The 21,724-nt window shown below is 43.4% G+C and overlaps 1 protein-coding gene across 1 annotated transcript in view; it reads left to right on the top strand.

The window, feature by feature from the left end:
- The window catches only part of Fbn1 (fibrillin 1), a 216,561-nt gene that overhangs the window by 11,103 nt on the left and 183,734 nt on the right, over positions 1-21,724 (top strand). The window contains exons 3-4 of the mRNA XM_021193426.2: positions 16,635-16,717; positions 18,314-18,412. Coding sequence (XP_021049085.1) covers positions 16,635-16,717; positions 18,314-18,412 — 182 coding nt within the window. The remainder of the gene's footprint in view (positions 1-16,634; positions 16,718-18,313; positions 18,413-21,724) is intronic.

Genomic DNA, 21,724 nt, shown 5'->3' with positions numbered 1-21,724 from the left:
CTCGGTCTGTGGTTAAATTTCATGACAATCTCTATATTAATGACGAGCCTATGCCTAGGGACGATTTTCTTTCCTTCCACCTCTTCCTCATTGACATCTTTGTTCCTCTGCTTCTTCCTCTTTCACCTTTTCCTTTTTTTAACAGACTAATCACGATGCAGTCCAGGCTGCCTTTGAACCTTCCTACAGTGGCTTTTCCAGGCCGAGTGTGTGGTGACATGCCTGTGATTCTAGGCAGAGGTCAAAGACAGCAATGACAAAGGTGGCAGCAAAACTCAGCCCGGAACTGGGACTGCATCACTGCCACTGAGCCTGGATCCGCCTTCTCCTTCTCTTACATCACCATTTGCTCATTGGCTCAGCTTTCTCTTCTTTTGCGAGTAACTTTATAACTTCAGCTACAAACAAAATGGGAAAAATAGAAATTTTAGAGTTTGATGATTAAGAAAAATAAATACATCCTAAGGAATAAGGAAGTCTGTTTACGTGGGAGACTTGGAATCTTCCAAAACAGAGCTACAACTAAGGTTTTGTTACAGGAAGGAAGGGAAAAGCTGAGGGAGGTGAAGCTGAGGAGAAAGTTCTGGAGTGAAGTTCCTTTCAGTTATGGGGTGGGGCTGGACAGAACAGGTCCAGAGTTTCCACAGACAACATCCTCACACCTGTGGCTTTCAGCTTCTTCAGGGTTTCTAATGGAGAGTCAATCCAAGACAGGAAAGAGCCCCGAAGGAATGCGGTGGAAGGCGGGTTACCACAGGGCTTGTTATGCACCTGTGAATGTGGCACTGTATAAGTCATCCTGTGGGTAACAGCTAATGCCCACAGTTAGCTGTCCTCTCAGAGCTATTTGTAAGACTGTATGACCATAAAGACCCCAGTAAGATTATGTCTCGTGAGTGCCTTTAGAAGATTTACTTTATTTTTAATCATCTGTGTATGGACTTGGCTCCGTACATGTGAGTGCAGGTGCCTAACGAGTTCAGAAGAGGGCAGCTGGTCCTGTGAGCCGCACGACATGGGTGCTAGGAAAAAGACTGGGACCTCTGCAGTAGGTGCTCTTAATTGCTGACTGGAGTCACTGCCCCTTTGGGAACACTGTTAAAGGCTTTCTTAGTGGAGTTAGTGATGCATGTTTATAGAGAGATGCATTTTAGAAGGTTTTAGATGCTAACCAAGATCCAGAGAAGGACCGTTAAGATATGCTAATGGTACATATTTTCTTCTTTATTTCATAGCTGTAGAGGCCACAGAGGAGCAGATCTGGTTTAACTGGAAGCAGTGGTTGTTGGGTAGCACAGTTGGGTTGTACATCATGTCTCTCTGTGTTCAGGTCCCGGAAAGTTGACTGGTGTCTTCAAGTCTTGTAATATTCTAGGCACGAGCAAGCCCCTGACATATTAAGGACCCCACGTTCCTTCCTTCTTCTCTTTCCCTCCCCCTCTCCTACTCTCTCTTTCCTTTTCTTTCTTTCTGGAAACAGGATCTCACTATGTAGACCAGGCTGGCCTTGAACTTGCTATGTAGACTAGGTTAGCCTAGAACTTGCTATATAGACCAGCCTGGCTTTGAACTTGTCAGCCATTCCCTTGCCTCTGCCTTCCAAGTACTGAAATTATAAGTGTGTGCCACTGTGCCCAACTGTGATCTATTCCTTCCTGGATCCCTCCCTCCCTCCCTCCCTCCCTCCCTTCCTTCCTTCCTTAGGAGTCTACTATGCAATAGTTTTAGATATTTACTTTTACCTGTCTGTTTAAGGAAGGCTCCATTAGTTAGTCTTGGGGGGGGGGATGAGGATTTTTTTTTAAAGGAGCCCAATTTAATAAAGGTATTGGGGATTAGCTAAAGGAAAGCAGGAATTGTCTTAGGGAGTGAGTCTAAGGAGTGATGCACCTCTGCTTCCCCACCCCTTCTCCATAAGTGCAGGATCAGGAGCTCTGGTGTGGGCTAGGACAATTCCGGATGCCAGTTAAGCTTTTGTTCTATAATGTGCATACTCTGTTATCCAGTTACTGATTTATGTACTTAGTATCTATAAGATTAAACACGCCAAGATGAAAACTTTTTTTTTTTTTTTTGCATTCTTGCATTGTCTTATACAGCCTCCCTCATACGTTTGGAGAATATCTGCTTAATTTTAATGACAGCTGTTTATTGAGCGTTGGCTGTGTTTGAATTGGATTGAGTCCTCAGCACTCAGAATGAATGCACGTCTCAAGTCACTGATAGTACTCTTCTCAACGATTCTGGGCAGACCTGCCGTTTAGCTATCCTTCTTGCTGATGGGGAAAGTCGGAGATGATATGGACACGTGCCCAGCAAGGGGAGCCCTGACACACACCCTTCAAGTCCACAAGTAGTGTTTAATTTCCCACGGCCAGCTGCTGTTTCACACCCGAGAATTTAGGCCACTGACCTCAAGTTTGCAAATTTTATATCCCATTACCACCCTGCGAGCTCTCAACTCCCCAGGGCCACACAGTTGACGTTTTAGCTGGAATCCGAGAAAGTGTCTGAGCATTTCCTACAGAGCTGGCTAGAAGTGATTTGGCAGTTCAGTCATAAAACCCCAGAGCTGGTGGCTGGGGGTTATGCTATAATTACCTCACACTGTTTCCTGTTGGAGCCTGGTTGTGGGTAATGGGGCAGAGTGGTATTGCTTGTGGGACTACGTTTTAAAAGATAGAGGACTCACTTTCAATGAGCGCTAATCGCCAGTGGTCATGCTTTCAGGGAGGCTTGGGAACCTGGGGATAGACACACTTGGGTCAGATCCTGGCTCCACCACCTACTGGGGAAAAAAACCTCAGACAAGTGGCTTGACCTCTGTAAGCCTCATTTATTACCTTGTAAACAAGACTATAGCACACACCTTTCTGTGTTGTCCGAAGATTTAATGACATGGTGCAGTTCCTAGTACGGTGCCTGGCATGTCTAGCTGTGGGAATGAGGTCAGATAGAATTCTAGTATAGGTAAACAAATGACAAAGTTTATTTTAAAACATCGAAAATATAAATATAAATATGAGTACTTCCTGTGCTTCATTAACTTCCAGGAGAAAAATGAGTTTAAAATAGAATAAGTGTTTCTTTTAAAATTTTGATTTTTTTTTCCAGGACTCTTACAAGAATATGCAAATAATTTTATCCTTTTGTAAACAATCTAGACATGGTTGAACGTGTGGACTCGAGGTGCGTTTGAGCTTGGGCTGGGTTATTTTCTCATTTATGTTTTTCCTTGAAAAACAAATTATTGTCTTAGGGTTTCTATTGTTGTGAAGAGACACCATGACCATGGCAACTCTTATTAAATAAAAGAAAAAATGTAATTGGGTCTGGCTTACAGTTTAGAGGTTTAGTCATGGAGCCTGGCAGCATGCAGGCAGACATGGTGCAGGAGAAGGAGCTGAGAGTTCTACATCTACATCCATAGACAGCAGGGAGAGAAAGGAGACACAATGGGCCTGGGATGAGCATTTGAAACCTACAGGCCCATCCCCAGTGACACACCTCCAACAAGGCCATACCTCTAAATAGTGCCACTCCCTAGGGGTTATGGGGGCCATTTTTATTCAAACCATCACAAATGGATTCCTCATTAGGAAAGATTGAGAATACGTGTAAAAATGAATCATTGCCAACGTGGTTAACGGCTTGCACAGATCTGGTTAAGGTCTTTGTTCTCAGATTCTCTATCTGGTGAGCATCATTCTGACTTTCTTGGCTGCTGTTGAGATTCACAGAGACATTGGTTAGGTGTGGTCAGTTGTTTGAGATGGTTGGGATAGGCTGTTGTCATTTCTGGTCTGGGTCTCTGTTCCTCTCAGAAATGCAGAGGCATGTCACAGATACAGTTGGTTCATCCAGGAAATGAAAGGAAGGAAACATGCAAGGAGCTGATGATTTGTCAAAGACTCGCAGTCAGGATGGACCGGGGGACCACCAGGATGCAGTGATGTCTTAGCTTCAAAGCATCAATGGATAGTCTTGGGGCTGGGGAGATGGTGCCACAGGTGAGAGCATTTGTCTCATCATGAGGGCCTGAGTTCAAATCCCCACAACCCACAAGGAAGCTGAGCATGTTGCACACACCTGATAGAGAATTGCTCGGGCTTGATGACCACCAGCCAAGCTCCAGGTTTAGTGGGTGAACCAGCTTCAAGGAAGTACAGCGCAGAGTAATAGAGCAGGACACCCAGTATCTCCTTTTAGCTTCTGCATGTATGGGCACGGGGACTTGTATCCATAGGCATCCATGTACATATACCACACAGGAACATTACACTTATACAACTTACACACACACACACACACACACACACACACACACACACACACACGCATGCACGCAAGTGCATGTGTACGACACAAATAGTTAATCTTGTTTCATCTACTTCTTCTACTGTGAGTTATTTTGAAGTAAACCCCCAAAACGATCTTTTGTATGTATGAGAGTTGGTGTGGGTATCCACATTTATGTAGAAACCAGAGAACAACTTCAGGTGCCATGTGTCAGATGCTATCCACACCATTTATTTGATCGGATGGAGATCTCTCACTGTCCTGAAACTTGAAGAGGAGGCTAGACTGGCTAGCCAGCAAGTCCAGAGACCTTCCTGTGTGCTGCTACTCAACACTGGGATTATGAACACACACTACTGTGCCCAGCTTTAAAGCAGGTCCTGGGGGACCCAACAAGGTCCCCATGTTCCCATGGCAAGCACTTTATTGATAGCACACTCTCTATGCCCACCAAATGCTTTTATTTGTAAATATTTCAACATGTAAAAGATGAGTCTCCCTCAAGAAACATAAATCCAATAGCAGCATCTCATTTAACATTAGTTTTTAAATATTGTATCTGGTGAGTCTTAAATTTTCTTTAGTAAGTCATACATTTTATTTTATAGTTCATTGAAACTGGGGTCTAAATAAAATCTGTAATTTGTAATTGACTGACCCATCCTTTACATATTTTTTTTAAAATGTAGATTGATTATCAACTTTCCCCTTGTAACACTTAGAGAGGAAAGTGGTAACAGAGAAAAGAGGGCTGTTGATAAGCCAGTCTGCAGACCTCAAATTGTAGTCTGAAACGGTGTAAAGTCACTATGTCACCGAGAACATTCTTCAGCCCAGCCAAGAGAAGGTTCTTCAGTGCAACTGGGGTTTTCCAAGTGGCTTTCTTAGGGTAGAAAGGTGGCTCTCTTCCAGCCCAGGTTCCACATCTGATTGTGGCATGGTAGTATCTAGTTTGTGGGCCTATGATGTGTTTGCTGTGAACTCTGAAGACATTTTGCCAACCGCACTTGATAAGTGCATTGTGTTCTTTTGCCAGGAAGCACATTTGCAATGCAAGTGTTCCTTTCTGTGACTTTAGTTACCGGTGGTCATCTCCTGGGACTGCTGATTTATTTGGGTGACAGAATGGAAACATTGTCACTCTGCCATTCTCTGTTACTAATGCTATGAAGCTTGAGAAGTAGTTTTGAATATGGACCCAAGGTTCATAGCCAGCCAAGTTTGCTTTTTCTGATCCATGGCTTTCAAGGGTATAGAAAAAAAGAAATCACAAAATCTGGAACAGCAAAGATTGGCTATCATGAGGTTGGTAATTGTGGGCAGTTTCTCACAAGTGAGCCTGGTACTCGAGGAGCAAATAAAAGAAGACAACCCCGTAGGGGTCTATTTCATAGCTGGAATCCCTAGGTTCCTTGATCTGGTGTGGCTGTTAAAGTGGAAACAATATTTTATTCTATTTTAAAATTAATTCATTTTCAGAAAGCATTTTAGCTTGCAGTTCTGGGTGACCTGAATCATCTGGTTACACCATATAGCCCAGGTTGTGCTCAAACTGCTGTCTCTGTCTCTATCTCTTGACTGCTGGGATTACAGGTGTGTTCCACCATCCCTAGCTTATTACTATTTAAGAGGAGGGATTTCATGCAAGGGCACTACGAAACTTTGGCAACCTTTTCACTATAGTTGGAAAGAAGAGGTTTTAAAAATCCACTCAGTGTCCAGAAGGAAATGTTTATACCCTCATTTTGGCATTTCTGCCTCAGGACTTCTCATTTTATCTAATGCCTGATTATAACTGGTGATTTGAACAGAGATGGAAAACTCCACAGAGACAGCCAGCATCTCTTAGGAAAGGGCGTGGGAGTGGGAGCTGCCCAGGAGCCTCCTTGAGTGTTGGTGAGGGAGTGCGAGTGTGCAAGGTACACTGTCAGGCTGAGTCTTGAGAATGGACATTATTCCCAAAGGCCCAAGGCCTGTCTGTCATCTTTTGAGAAAATCTCCCAGGAGACACCCAGGCCCAGGTTCCTGTGGAGGCCAATGCTGATCACCTAGGTGAGAGAAAGCTTTCATGTTGGGTTTTGGGGGGGGGGGGGCTGTGGTGCCGGGAAGGGGTAGGGACTCTGATTTCTCATGAAATGGGTCACCCTAACTTCATGTGGCCCATTGTCATGTCACTGGACGGTGCGCCTGTAGCTGCTTTTCTAAAAACAAGTCAAATTCAGTGCTCAAGTGGATGTCCAGTGTACAAGTGGATGTCCAGTGTACAAGTGGATGTCCAGTGTACATTTCAGAACCAACTGAGAGCAGGTTTCGAATCATTGTCCTTCCTACCCAACCAGACATTTCTTGCAAATTCCTCAAACTCTTATTTGAGAGCTGGCTAACATTTTTATCATGGGAGCTAGCCCTAGTACTCATGCCACGGGAACTGTGTTTATAACAGAAACATGGCTCTATTCCTTTCACATACAGCCACAATGTACTTTGTATAATTGATCTTAAAAGAGGTGGTTTTGTTTTGTAGACTCCAAAAACAAACAGCAACAATAACAACAACAATAACAACAAAAAGCAAGGCACCAAACTATACAGATTAGTGAAAAACAGGACATGTCTTTTTTGGGCTCTTATAGAAACATCTTTCTAAGCTCTGCTCCAACCTGGGAATGTTTTATTCGTAGATTCCTTTGTCCTTTACTTGGTGACTTCAGACAGGTCTCCATAGAGTAGCCTTTTTAAAAAAGTTATGTCCTTAATCTGGGTTTCTATAATCTTCTACAAATGATCAGAGCAATGTGTTTTCCTGATAAGGTTTTGGGGAAAATCAATCTGCAGGTTATAATGTTCTCCAAATTTTGCTAATTACTGTTTTTATTTTGTAGTGTGACATGGCAGGAACTGGATAAATTGCTACTTTAATCAATTCCCTTAAAATGTGCACAACTTTCATTGCTTTTTCATATGTATATGTAAACGATTACAGCTTTCCTTTTAATTGGGAGGGTGAAAAAGAACCATGACATTTTAGACCTTAGCAGAACCAAGTGCTAGTTTCAATGAAATAATTGCATTAACTGTAAGCCCCTCGAAATGCAAATGGACAGGCTTCCCCTCCCCAGACTACTCTAATGGCTTTAATGGCCATTTCCAGCCCCTCAAGATTCAGGTGGTCAAACTTTGCCCTACAGAAAAAAAAAAGCCCAAGATCAGCCTCAGAGTCCCCCCAATCCCTGAGCTTATCCCAAGGTCAGGCCACAGAATCCCACCAATCCCAGGCCACAGTGGGAAGCTCTGCACCCGCCCCTTTCCAGAAACCCTATATAAAGCCTGCCTCCTGCTCAGATATTTGCTGCTTCTCTCTTGAGTGGTGGCTGCCCTCCTGTGTCTTTCCCAATAAATCTCTTGTGTGAGATTTGTTGTGTTGTGTGACTTTGTGGTATTCCTTGACTCCCAACTGTCAGAATATCTTTCCCCTCAGAGCTATAACACTCATACTAACTGTGAGCCTTTGCTTAACTTCCTCTGGCTTTTAGGAAACTTAATGTTTACAATTGCATTGCTAAAATTCCCTCTTTGGGGAGTATGTAAAGATCTAGCCCCTTCACCATCTCCTCTTCTTCCCACCCCCCTCCTTTTCCTCCTCCTCCTGCTCCTCCTCAGGTTTTTAAGGACAAACCAAGGTTCCATTACATTGCAGCTCACCTTGGGGAACCAATGAGTTTATTGGTCTTCCTTACATATCACGGGTAACCCCCCCCCCCAGCAGCTGCATTAGAAAGTCACCACCGGGCATGGATGACTGCATCCCCATGGCTGCATATGTGGAGCCCTTCCCCTGCTCTTTCACAGTCTGTAACCCCATGGGTTTTCATGGCCAAGTTTCCTTCAGATTCTCTGCTATGTAATGTTTCCCATAAAACATTTGAAGCTGTGGTTAGGTTCCCAGGTCAGTCCACAATAGCTTATTTAGTGGATAAAGTAGAAGAGAGCCTGCTGTTTCTCTAGGAACCAAACCACCACCTAATTACACTGGAAAAGCTATTCAAATTCCAATAGGTAGAAATAAAATGTCGGAGCCCTATCTGTTCATCAGTCAGGAGCTTCTAGTATTCAGAGCTAAAGCTCGAGTCACCTTGCCCTCCTATGATCTGCCCCCTGCTTCCTCTAAGCTGTTCCCATTGGTTGCTCCCCCAGAGTGACAAGAACACTCAGGAAGTATTGTCTTCCCAGGCAGAATTCTAAGTTTGAGATTTTCTGCAAAGTGTGAGAGTCCTGGTTTGCCTTAAATCCCCTCCCCCTCCCCAGTCCCCCAGTTCTAGTGTGAGAGATAACAAGGAGGTAGGAACAGAGGATTCCATATGCCACCCTGGACTGCCCATCCCCTCAAGGATCCCCAACCCTCTTTGTTTATCTGATGTTTTCAATCACTTATGCAATTTCATCTACCCTTTGGAGAAGTATAATGTGGCTTTGGCATCGGTCATCAAAGCAGATGTAAAAGAGTTTGTCATGATCAACCTCAAGCTCGGTGGGTGAAGCCCAGGGGTCACAAGACTCTGTCACATAGCTCCTTATGTTTTCATGATGCTACTGGTCGACTCTTATAAGAAATTTGAGAAATAGAACTTTGAGACATGCCTGTGTTTGTTTGTTTGTTTGTTTGTTTCTTTCTTTCTTTCTTTCTTTCTTTCTTTCTTTCTTTCTTTCTTTCTTTCTTAAGATAACGTTTCCTTACCTCTCAAGGGCCAACTAGTTCCCACTTTGGGACTAAAACTCCTGTCAGCACCTTTGATATGTCTAAAGACAAATTCCCACTCACGTGTAGTCCCTACACCATAGGATAGCAAATTAATTGTCTGTTGCTCAGGCTTTGGGGGAGGCTCAGGTGGCCCAGGCATCTGAGCAGATTCCCCATGCTCTTAGGAATATTTATTTCAGAGTACCAGAACCAGAAGGTGCCTAGTTCCTTGGAGGAATCAGGACCTACCATGCCCAGAGATGTTCCTTAGACATCTGGACAGCTGCTTTTCACAGCCCAGCATCGTTTCCTGTTATAATGAACCTTGGGGATTTTTTTTTTTTTGAGCCTTAAATTCTTTCTTTCCCCAAGAAATACACATACCTATGGATGGCCCAATCATTTGAGAGAGAACTGAAACTAGCTGTTGGTTGAAGTGGCCTCCCAGGTTGAGGGAATCACTTCTGTGTCTTCAGCCTCCCAGAGCTGTATGATGGGCCAGGAGGGCATGGGTGTGTGCCCTGTCAATAGCTTCTTCGCCTATCATGGCAGAGTCTTTACAATCAGTGAGGAAGTACTGATGCACAGGAACTTATTTAGTTCCATTTTCAATCCTTTTCCTTGACTTTTGCCTAATCATCCTTTCATGTCCTTACCCCCATCGCAGGACACTTACCACATTACACATGACATTTAGTCAGTGTGGTCACTTTCGGTCCTGGAGAATTTCTCAACTTTATCTTGTCTTTAATAATTGATGTAGTGCTGGGGTTGATCAGGTGTTTTATAGATGGCCCCTTAATTAGAATTCTTTCATGGTTTTGGTCAAGATTAGCCTGGATGGGTTTTGGCGGAAGAAAGGGCCAAGCTGGTTCTACTCAAGTCACATCACACTGTTGAGTGGCTTTGTGATTTGGGGTATAGTGGCTAATTGATCCTGTATCTGATGCTCATGTGGTGCTGAAGTTGCTGGCTGCACAAGCTGTGTGATTGGGGATTCAGTTGGTGTTAGGTCAAGGCTATAACAAAACATTGCATTCTAAAAGTCCTGAAAATGGCCACTAACGAAAGAAGAAACGAGTGGGGTCAATAACAAAGAGGCAAGAAGCAGAGATGGAAGGGAGAGAAAGAAGGAAGGAGAAAGAGGTACCAGCCCACAGTTTGGGAAGAGAAGACATTGAAGTCAGTAGTTGACCATTGCCAGTGAAAGCAAGTGGGGAACAAAGATTCTGGAAATCAGAGTGTGAAATATTCTTTCTGCTTATATTTAGGTTGTCTTAGAATAATATTTTTGGTGATTTTGTCAAGAGAAAGTCCTCGAAGTAAATTAGAGAGGTTGGTTGGCTTGTTCCTTCAAAGTAGAGAGTCAGGATCGTCTGTCTCCTGGGTAGTGTCAGCTCAGTCAAGCCAGAAATCCATCTCTGATCCAGAGGGTCTGGCGGAGGCCTGAGGCGGTCACGGAAGCGGCTTCCATTAGTCACATTGTTGTGACTGGCAGATGGGCTGGAACACTTACATGTGGTATTCACATCACTGAGGACTCGACCTCTGCCTTCCGCTGAGGGGATCAGAATAAAGGTGCTAAAATAACAAAGGTTGGGATGTGAGAAGCAGGCTGGGATGTATTTTGCGCTTCGCTAGGAAGTGCGCGTTGAGTTTTCTTTTTGTTTTCATCTTGATAAGTAGAAATTTGTCAAAGAACACATGCAACCGTGCTGTGTAGTTAGAACCACTTTGGGTATTGTTGCTGTTCCACAATCTAGGAAAGGCTCTAACTCTGGAATGGTGTGATATTAAGATATGTCCTTAGCACATGTCACATGAGTCCTTGGGCACTCTTTGTTACATGACAGTTCAGATTTCTTCTTCAGATTTCAGTGTTTATACTCGGTAGGTTCAATTGTAACTTCTCTCAGAGAGTTAAAAAAAAAAAAAAAAAAAAAAAAGCCTGTAACTTTGGGTACAAGGTCAGCCTCATTTGCCCAAATCTTAAGTAAGTATTTAATTGCTGAATAGGCTGGGAAACTCTTACATGAAATAAAAGCCCTCTGACTTTGTTTTTATAACACCAACCCTATTTGGAAAAGGCTTTTCACTTAGGAGAAAAAGCAGAAAGGCTGTCTTGCTGTTGGACAGGCCAAGCTTGCAGAAGTGGGCTCTGGCTAAAGGAATATGGACATCTGCAGACATCTTCACAGAGGCCAACTTCTGCAATGATGTGGTCAGACGTGGTAGAGCCCAGCTGTTTGCTCTACTGAGAGAGGCTTTAGTTAGCCCACACAGCCTCCAAGTGCTGTGTCTGAACTGGCTCCAACAGCAGGCCTGTTGAGGCTCACAATCTCCAGGGTGATGGAGTTTGTTAGGAGAAGTTACAGATGAAGACCTAACTATTAAAAATAAAAGTATCATAACGGGGAGGTAGACTTGCACATCCCCCTCTTATTCCATGGACTGTTAGAACACAGGCAAAACATAATTTATCCCTTACCTCTAGTCTATCGGTAGACATGTTGTGATTTTGATTATCTATGTCACCACACGTGCCATTGAGTGAAATACCGTCTTCCTTTCTGAATATATCTGTGCCCTAGTTTATTGGTTAAGAGGATAGATTCAGTTGCAGACTTCCTGAGTTCAGATTCATCCATGACATATTGCTAAGCTATGGGACGTTGGTAGTTGGTTTAACCTTCCTAAGGCCCTAATATCCTCAGAGTAAAAGATAATGACCGCAGTAATCACGTCCAAGAGTTGCTATGAAAATAAAACATAAGAACGGAATCCTAGCGGTTAGTGGAAAATTCCATTTCCTCTGAATTTTAATTCATCTTAATTTGCTAAGGGCTGCTGCTATCTCCACAGAACACTTAGCTCTATGACCTTTAAGGAGCAGTGGGTCAACAGAGAGGATGATAAAAAGAAAGAGAAAGTCATGTGCGTGCTACACTCTCATTTACACAGGAGTAACTTAATTAAAGAATTGTCTTCTTTGTAAATGCTGTTTGTAGTGAAACCTTAGAGTAATATCCTCTGTAATGAAAACAGCCCCGTGCGTCTCCTTAGACTCTCTCACGCCTTACTGCCTTCCAACTAAAACAAGACATTCATTTGTTCCTAGATTAGAGCCTTTGGGGAGGGGGGGGTTGTGTGTAAGTAGAACAAATTCCGCTCAGCTTGTTTAAGAAATTTCTATTAGCTCACAATTCTCAAGACTAGAATCACAGGAAAGATATTGTAAATCTCTACCACTTTCTGTGGAGCCGTACAAAGGAGAGTCAGAACTATCATTGGATGGTGTGGGTTGAAACAACTGAAAATTTAAAAGTATGTTATTTATTATAAAAGATTAAATTAATGGCTGGGTGGTGGTGGTGCATACCTTCAAATACAGCAGTTAGGAGTTAGAGGCAGGTGGATCTCTGAGTTTGAGGCCATCCTAGTCTACAATAGTCTACAGGATGGCCAGGGCTACACAAAGAAAGACTATCTCAAATACCCCCTTGCCTCCCAAAAGATAAAAGTATAAAATAAAAGTTACAATGTGAATTAAGCCAATCACACTCCATTCTGCAGATCTTTTTTGTTTGTTTGTTTGTTTTTGTTTTTGTTTTTCGAGATAGGCTTTCTCTGTATAGCCCTGGCTGTCTTGGAACTCATTTTGTAGACCAGGCCAGCCTGGAACTCAGAAATCTGCCTGCCTCTGGCTCCCAAGTGTTGGGATTAAAGGCGTGCGCCACCACTGCCTGGTTCATTCTGCATGTTTTAAAGGAGACATGGTAAAATGGTGTGGTGCTCCAGTGAAAGGGTGTGGAGATAGGAACAGGGTTGTTTGTTTCCTTCTAGTAAAACAGAACATTCTGTTGTGAGGTGAAAGCACTCACACTTTAATACTGATGCCTCAGGTTAAAGGTGAGGACCAGGTTATGAGCCAAGTATTTACGTGTGAAAGTATGAGAAGGGTTGTAAGGGCAGAAAGTGGCGAAGCACCCCCCCCCCCCCCCCGCTGCTGGCGCGGCGCACAGTCTTGTTTTCACTTCATATGCTTGTGTCTGTAGTGGCATCCGCTACACCCATGCCTCTATGTCCCCACTCAATAGCCGTCGGTTTCTTAGGAAATGGGAGAGCTTAGCCCATTGAGAGATGAATACCTTGTCTCCTTCCGCTTCATTTCTTTAGTGGGGTGATTTGGTTTTTATTTGGTGGAGGGCGGGGTCTCACTGTGTAGCCCTGGCTGATCCAGAACTCAATAATAAACCAGGCTAGCCCCAAGAGCATAACTTTTATTTGTCAGTTGTTTTGAAATTCTATGTAATATTCCTAGCACACATAGTCCTTGAATCAGTTGTCTTATTGATTTCTAAACCCTTTTTTTTTTTTCCCAACCTGTTTCTAAATTCATGTTGACTGTGCCATTATTATTTGATTATTTATTACACTTAACTTGTCTGTGGTATAGGTGTCTGTGCGCATGTGTGTAACAGCCAGAGGGGTACATCAAGTGTCACAGTCACTGTTGATCTTTGGAGACAGGATCTCTCACTGAATAGAGAACTACGTTGGTGACTGGCAAGCCCCCTTGATCTCCTGTCTGTGCATGCCACAGTGCTGGAGTCACGGCACACGTGCGGTTATGTCCATTTTTATGTAAATTTGCACTCCTCATTCGTGGGCACCTAAAGCTCTCTTACCCTTTCAGCCTCTCCCCAGCTCTGTGCTGTGACTTTTACACTGTGGACGCTTAGAACACTAACTTCCTGTTTTGTAACTGTGATAAGTTCTTCAGCCTTCTATGCTTTGGGTAATGGAATGATTCTATATATAGAAAAACAATAATGCTCATAGTATTATAACTTTTCAATAACTTGGGAAGAACCTTTTGCATATCTTGCTTTGGAGGATAGAAACAATGGACTCTGGGCCTTTGCAGTAGGCTGTTTCACCTTGTTATATGCAATGCCACTCCATAAGTACATTCATTTCTGTTACACAGTTCTGGCTTTTACTGGGCACCCTGCAAAGGCTCAGGGGGCTTGTGAGGCAATCCCAGGATTTGGTTGGGGGCTGGGCTGGATCCAGTGGAGCTGTTGTAATGGGCCATTGGTGGGGAAGGATTGAAGCTACTGACTGGCTGGCTTGTTATTGAAAACCGATAGACTTTAGAAGGTTTGAGCACCCTCCTCCCTATATCCCTATATTCTATTTTTCTATACATTTGTTTCCAGGCTTTTGCTTGCCCAGGACGTTCTGCATTCTGAAGTTTGGGATGAGACTTTGTCACATGAGGGTTAAAATGACAAGATCTGTGCAGTTAAATTATCCCCCCCCCAAGCTTTAATTGTATGAGTGGGTTGGCTGCATATATGTATGTGTACCATGTACATGCCTGATTCTCGTGGAAGCCAGAGGAGGGTATGTCTCCTCCACCCCAGGATTGGAACTACAGATGGTTGTGAGCCAGGTTGGTGCTGGAAACTGAGCCCAAGTCCTCTGGAAGAGCATCAAGTGCTCAATTGCTGAGCCATGTCTCAGATAAATTTTTAGGACCCTTTTGTCTCTTCCTGCAGAAGCTGAGTAGGTGAGATGACGTCATCTGGATGCTGCTGCTCTTTGGCTCTCCCATTCTCAGCCTTACAAGCAAAACATGAATGTCCATTATTGTATGGATATGAATGCACACACACACAAGCACGCGCGCGCACGCACACACACACACACACATACAAACACACACACACAAGCACACACACACACACACACACACAAGCACACACACACACACACACACACACACACACACATGCTTGCATGTCCACATTCTCTCTCACTGACTGTAGAGAAGGCAAACATCGTATTATCACAATGCAAGCTGAAATCAATAAAGACCAGAGAGGCCAAGGAAACCTGGCTCTAGACACTCAGTCTTCATGCTGTTGAGTATGAAGTTCAAGGCTGCTGCCAGCCCAATTCTCTCCTCTGACCCTAACATTGAGTGTGTATTGAATGCTGTAGATTGTTCCAGAATTTCTGGAACTATAAGCAAGGTGAAGGACAAGAACAGATTTTACCTGAGTCCCTGCCTGCAAGAGGGAGAAGAGAGGGACAGAGTACAAGCAGGCGGCCTTCACATCTAGACGTAGGATGTATCCCAGCTCAGAAATACATGTTAGCTGTGCAGTTGTGTTGAAGATTTATTCTTGAGGGACTGTGGTATTTATACTAGAAAGCTTTGGAATGTCTTCTGTTTTATAAAAATTGACTGTAAAACATGTGACCTTTTAAAAAATAATACTTTTTAATCTTTGAGACTTTCATATTGTGCCCACTGCTACTTTCCTCCAGCTCCTCCCAAACTTCCCCTAAAATGTCTCTGCCCCGACTTCATTAATTGTCTTTTCTTCCTTTTTAGCTAATAACTTACTGAGTCCAATTACTGCTGCCCATGTGGGCATGGGTGAGGGGCTGGGAATTCCTCCCCCTTGGTCATCAACTGCCCAAAGTTCCCGAGCTAGGGATGGACAGTCTCATGATCCCTCCTCCATCCATTCTGGAATTTTGGCTGGCTTGATCTTGTGTGGGTAACCACAGCTGCAGTGTGCTCATGAGTGTAACAGCCATGCTATGTCCAGAAGACAGCCGTTCACAGCTCTGCTCCCGTTTTCTGGCTCTCACATTTCCCCCCCTCTCTCGTGATGTTCTTTGAGCCTCGGGTCTGGAGTTTAGATGTGAGTGCTCGGAACACAAACCTTCTGATTAGCTATTGTCGGCAACTAGCATCAGTGTTTGGGCTTGAGGACACGCAGGCATGCAGAAGAGCTGGCTGCTTTTCTGTTGGTGTTCTGCCCTGCCTTTCAGAAGTAGCCATAGCTTCACCCGGCTCTCCCCAGGAACTGTTAAAGATCCACCTTCTGGATTCTAAATGGAGTCTTTCCCCCCCCCCCAGACACGTGACAAGCTGTCTGTAAACAGTAACGCCCAAGTGACACTGCTTTTATTTTTCCAGGGATTTCTGCTATTGAATGTTTCCAAGTTTTTGCTAAAGAAATATTTACATGTTTGGCCCTTATTATTTTTTTTTTTTTCGGACTGATGGTAGAGTTTGAATTCCTCTAATTTTAGTGAAGGAAGAATGTGGTAATAGTTTGGAGGTGATCTGGGCCAGAGAGGGGGGAAATGTCATTTCTGAGAGTAGACGTTTAAAACTTTGTAACAGATTTTAATGTGACCTTTCTGATCCGGGTTGGTAAGAAGTTGGCTTAACTTAGACCTGTATACATCACTCCTTGGTTTTTGGCACCCGAGCATTTGAAATGGCAGGCATCTCTTTGGCATCTCCCAGTTTTCATTTCCTGGTATAATGTGTACACGTTGGTGTTAAGGGTTTCTTACCATGTCAGTATGTTAAATGTTCCAAATGTCCAAATCCAACGTGGTCAGGCTCCTATATTTTAGTGTCCTCTGGGACAAGCTGGGGTTTGCTTGATCACTCAGAGGGCTCTCTCTCTCTCTCTCTCTCTCTCTCTCTCTCTCTCTCTCTCTCTCTCTCTCATTTACTTATTTCTCATTTTTCAAAGTAAGGAATTCTGTGTTTTTGTTTCAGACCCAATGTCTGTGGATCACGTTATAATGCATACTGTTGTCCTGGATGGAAAACCTTACCTGGTGGAAATCAGTGTATTGTTCGTAAGTAAATGGATAATCTGTCACTCACTCAAATGTTATCGTGGCTTTCGTTGCATACTTGCTACTGAATACTATGAATGCATTTATAGATCAGCCTTCTGGAGATAAGAGTTTCCTAGTTTTTCTGAATCCCATTTGGGAAACACAATAACTTTCCAAAGCACTGCCCTTCTTTAATCAGGGATTTCCTTTAGAACATTTCTCAATCTACAGAATAGAGCCATGGGGAGTCTTTGATTACAGTTGTGTGCTGTTTGCACGTGCTGCTCCTGGCTGCATAGGCGAGTGTAATCATGCTAATGGGATTTTTGAACAAGGGCTTCTCATTGCCCACTTCCTCATTGTCATTTCTCCCTGTTTGGCTGTAATATGCCTGGGGTTCCCCAAACCACGCACATTAAATTTGAGGGGAAAGGCAGGTCTAACTCTTGGAGAAAGAGCAAAGGCAGTGACTTATTTTAATGGTCAAAGTCACGACTGGCTGTGGCAGTACACACCACCATCTCAGAACTCCAGGAGCTGAGGCAGGAGGATCAAGATCTTGAGGTCAGGTTGGGTTACTTACTGAGACCCTGTCTCTATACAACCCCAGGCATGGTGTTGTACACTTTAATCCTAGCACTTGGGAGGCAGAGAAGGTTGGATCTCTGTGAGTTTAAGGATAGCTTAGTCTACAGAGTGAGTTCCAGGCCAGCCAGGGCTATACAGAGAGATTTTATTTAATCCCATGCATGTGCACACACCAAGAATAGAGAAAAAAGTTTTACTAATGGGGTAGGGATTGTGGGATTCAGAGTTCTCTAAAGGAGCTTGACAGTTGAAGCCTTTCCTCCTAGTTCTTTGGAATTCTCTGGAATATTTTCAAAATAATTGTTGCTGTGATTCTATGATCTCTCATCTGGGAACAGTTTGTCATATCTATGAAACCATTTACCATGTCTCAGTGTGCATTCTACCCTGTTTATTATTTTAGCCTTTTTCATCATGTTTGCCTCTTCCAGGCTCTCGAGGAGTTTGGGTAAAGGATTACACCAAGTCTTACCAGTAGTGAGCGAGTCTTAGTTTGCTGAGAACTACAGCTTATCTGCCATTTAATTTGCTCTTCAGGACACTAGCAGAACACCCGGCTCTGGGTGACACTGTCAGTGTGAATGTCTCCCTGACTTGTAGAATCAGCTCTTAATGGTGGATTCCGGATTCTCCCCTCAGGCTGCCAGTATAATTTGGAGTAGACCAACAATTAAATGTTTATAATAAAACCATATGCCAAGAATACGGTTATAAGATTTCCATTATTAAATATAAATTAATATAAGAACAGAATGCTCATGAGATTTTTATTTATTTGGTTTTCTCTTCATAGCCTGTCCAGGGACACTGAAATGGGTTCTGTTGAATAAGAGAAAGGGAGAGAAATACCAATATCGATAAGGGAGTTACTGATTTCAAACCAGAGTTTCTTTACTCTGGTAGACTTGCTTTGTAAATGAATACAGGAGGGGCAGTGGGCCCTGGGTCCTCATCTGAGCCTTGGTCCCTATGCCTAGCTGTGTGCTGAGGAACTCTATGCTGACAGACTTCTGATTTGATTTGCAGCCATTTGCCGGCATTCCTGTGGGGATGGATTCTGCTCAAGGCCAAATATGTGCACTTGCCCGTCTGGTCAGATATCTCCTTCCTGTGGCTCCAGATCCAGTGAGTCTAACATGTCATTATAGACAATATTATTTTATGTGGTTATGCCCTATTTTCCCCTAAATTTGCTGTTAGGTTTTTTTCTTTGCCTGCAATACATTTCCCCTGACTAGAACATCTGCCTTCTTCACTTTGCCTGGAATTCTTGGACAGGCATTCCTGGATCTAGCCTCCCACTTCTTTATTCTTTATATAAAAATTGCCTATGGGGTGTAGTTACTAGGAAGAGCATAAAGATTATCACCTTCAATGTCAGTACAGCTCCGTTCATCTCTGTATCTTTAATAGAAGCACTGGGGAAAAGTGTTCACAGAAATGATCATAGAGTGAACTGTTTTTTTGTTCCAAAAAACTAACCAATTTTTTTTTGTGCTACTGAAGAATAAAACTATCTGATGAAAAACTTATTTGAAACTCAAGACATTTGCCTTTCTACAAGGAAACCACGAGACTCAGTGACATACAGACATACAGACACACAGACATGATATAAGACATGCTGTTTATTCTGTCTGGCCACACAAACATCCACAGTTCATGCTAGAGAGCCACCCTTCTGGTTTTACTGTTTCTTTTATCTTTAAGTGTGGAATCCAAAGTATTGAAAAGGGGGAAATGTGGGGGCCGGGAAGCTAGTCCTTTCTTAGTTGTTTAAAAAGTTAAAGTTCATGTGTGTATAAACAGTCCTCAATATTCCAACTGTTGCCAAGGCAAAACAAATGTGTATTCCTATTTCCCTTCCAGTTTCTGGGGGAGAAAGTGCTCCCCCTTACTGCTATTCCATGTTGGATGGGATTTTCAGAGTCACTGGTGTGGAGCAAGTGTGTTCTTTTTTTATCTGGTGCAAGGAGAGACTGCAGTGTGTCAAGATTCCCTGTCTGCTGAGAGGTCTCACATCGAGCTGTGGCTGTTGTGAGCCCAGTGGCTGGCTCCAGTGAATTGTCTGGTACAGCAGATTTTCTTAGTGTCCACTCATGTCCCTTGGCATTCATAGAGGAGCACATAAAGTCGGCTTGAAAGCTTGGTCAACATTTTTCTGTCCAGGGATGATCCAGTGTAGAGGAAGTAGGGCGTGCTGCCAGCTCAGTGGACACAGAAGCAACTTTCCACCAGTGACAGATGGACCAGCTCTGGGGCTTCTGGGCTCCCAGTTTGGATAGCTCGGAGATTTGTTCTGCACTACTTCCTAAAATTCCTGACCAGAACCCCGCCACAGCCCATAGTTCGCTTCCTGGAATCACTCTCAAGCAAACTACCTTTGCTGAAATTGTCTCAGAGTCCACTTCTGGGGAACCCAAGTAGAGCTGGCCTAATACTAAATAAAGCTGGTTGTAGATCAGGATAGAAATTCCCCTGTGGCCTGGGACTCCATACACTGAGCATGGCATATTCGTACTTGATTTCAGCCTGGTTTTACGTGTGTGTGTGTGTGTGTGTGTGTGTGAGCTGACTCTACCCATCAAAGGCACCCAAACTGAAGGGACAGAAAGAGACAACCAAGTCAGGAACATGCAGGGCATCTCTATGTATACCCCAAAGACCCCAGACTGCCACCAAGAGAGACAGCCTCAGTATTGGAAAGAGCAGTTATCAAAATGGGAATAGAACCATTCTCTTAGACTGGCCTTTCTTACCTAATAGTCACCTTAAGGGAAGAAAGTCACAGCTGAGTGTCCAGATAGAAAGTGAATCCAATGACATTGTGAGTGCTCAAGACTTCTCTGTGAGGAAAAGCCATGAGATGTGGACAGGATTTTAACAAGGCCAGAGATGATGCCTGTATGGTCCTGGTATGCTTCCAACTAGTCATGAGGTTGGAAGAAATATGTCAGTAAGACCCTAGGCCAGATGTAAGCTAGAGATTTGAGTCTGGGTGTTGTGGGTGGTGCTTTCTAGAAAGTTTGGATCTGTGTGGGCTGCCTGGACTTTGGGCAAAGCCCCAGAGCCAAGTGTAGGTCAGAATAGTGTATAGAAAGACTACTACTTCTGTAAGATCTTTGAGGTATATGGAGTCTTAAAAATTATTGGCTTGAACTCTCTTAGAATAAACATTGTCTTAAGAGCTTGAAAAAAATTTAAAGTTGGCAAAATTTAAAAAAAATTAAGTGTAGCTGAAGATAGCCAAAATCCCTTTCTGGTTTTCTGAAACAATGTTTATGGATTCATTGTGCTGTGTTATAGAGGTGTGGTCATCCTGTAAAAGTCATCAATGCATATGGATCACTTGATAACTCTCCTGCTAATGCTAATGGGATAACATCCGTTAATGAGATATTTTCATTCAAATACCTGTTCTTCTAAAAGGGCCCAGTTCCCAGGGTATCTAACCTTTTGGTGTTGTGAAAGAACTCTGTCATCTATAGCAACCCTGGGCACTTGCAGCCTGCAGGCTTCAGGTTGGGCAGGTCTGATTTCCATCATTTTTACTACTCTGTCCTATGAAAAAAAACTCTAATTATTATGTGATGGGGGGATGAAGGGTTGTGGATCTCTGACCTCTTATTGTTCTGGTCTGATGGGGGAAAGGCTGGAAGGAAGCTGTTCTTGCAGATGGTGTTTGACTTGAATGGCCCATGAATCCTAAACGGGAAGACATCTTTCCACAAGTTTCAATCTCCAGCCGGTAATTCTCATGGGACCAGAAGGATTCAGTTTCCCTTAGACCTAGCAGGACTCTGGCCACTGGCCACTTAAACTCACAAGTTAAAGAAATATTAGATAGACAAAATGAGAACTGAAGTCTTTTATTTGTTTGTTTTCCTTCTGGATTTTAATTCCAGTTCTGTTTAGGACCTAGTTCAGGGTTGGATCCTGAGCAATTCCTACTCCTTATAAAGTTCTACCATGTTTATTAAATGAGTTTACAACCCTCCTTAAATATGTATGTACACATACATTTGCAAATACATATTAGCTTGAAATACTAGGATAAAGAACTGTTTCAGGGGGCTGGAGAGATGGTACAGCAGTTAAGAGCACTTGTTGCTCTTGTAGAAGACCTGAGTTCAGTTCTCAGTGTCTGTAACAATGACTCACAGCCACCTGTAATTCCTGCTCCATGGGCTCTGGCACCATCTTCTGGCTTCTGTGATACAGGCAAAATACTCGTACAAATTTAAAAAAAGGAAAGAAGGAAGGAAGGAAGGGAGGGAGGGAAGGAGGGAGGAAGGAAGGGAAGGAGGGAGGGAGGGCATGAGGGACAGAGAGAGGAAGACAGGAAGGAAGGAAGGAAGGAAGGAAGGAAGGAAGGAAGGAAGGGAGGAAGACAGGAAGGAAGGAAGAAGGAAGGAAGGAAGGAAGGAAGGAAGGAAG

Source organism: Mus pahari, chromosome 3 (genome assembly GCF_900095145.1).
Source record: "Mus pahari chromosome 3, PAHARI_EIJ_v1.1, whole genome shotgun sequence".
In the NCBI taxonomy this organism is placed as follows: Eukaryota; Metazoa; Chordata; class Mammalia; order Rodentia; family Muridae; genus Mus; species Mus pahari.
Note: the sequence above shows the minus strand (reverse complement) of the source record. Positions and strands in the feature narration are given on the sequence as shown.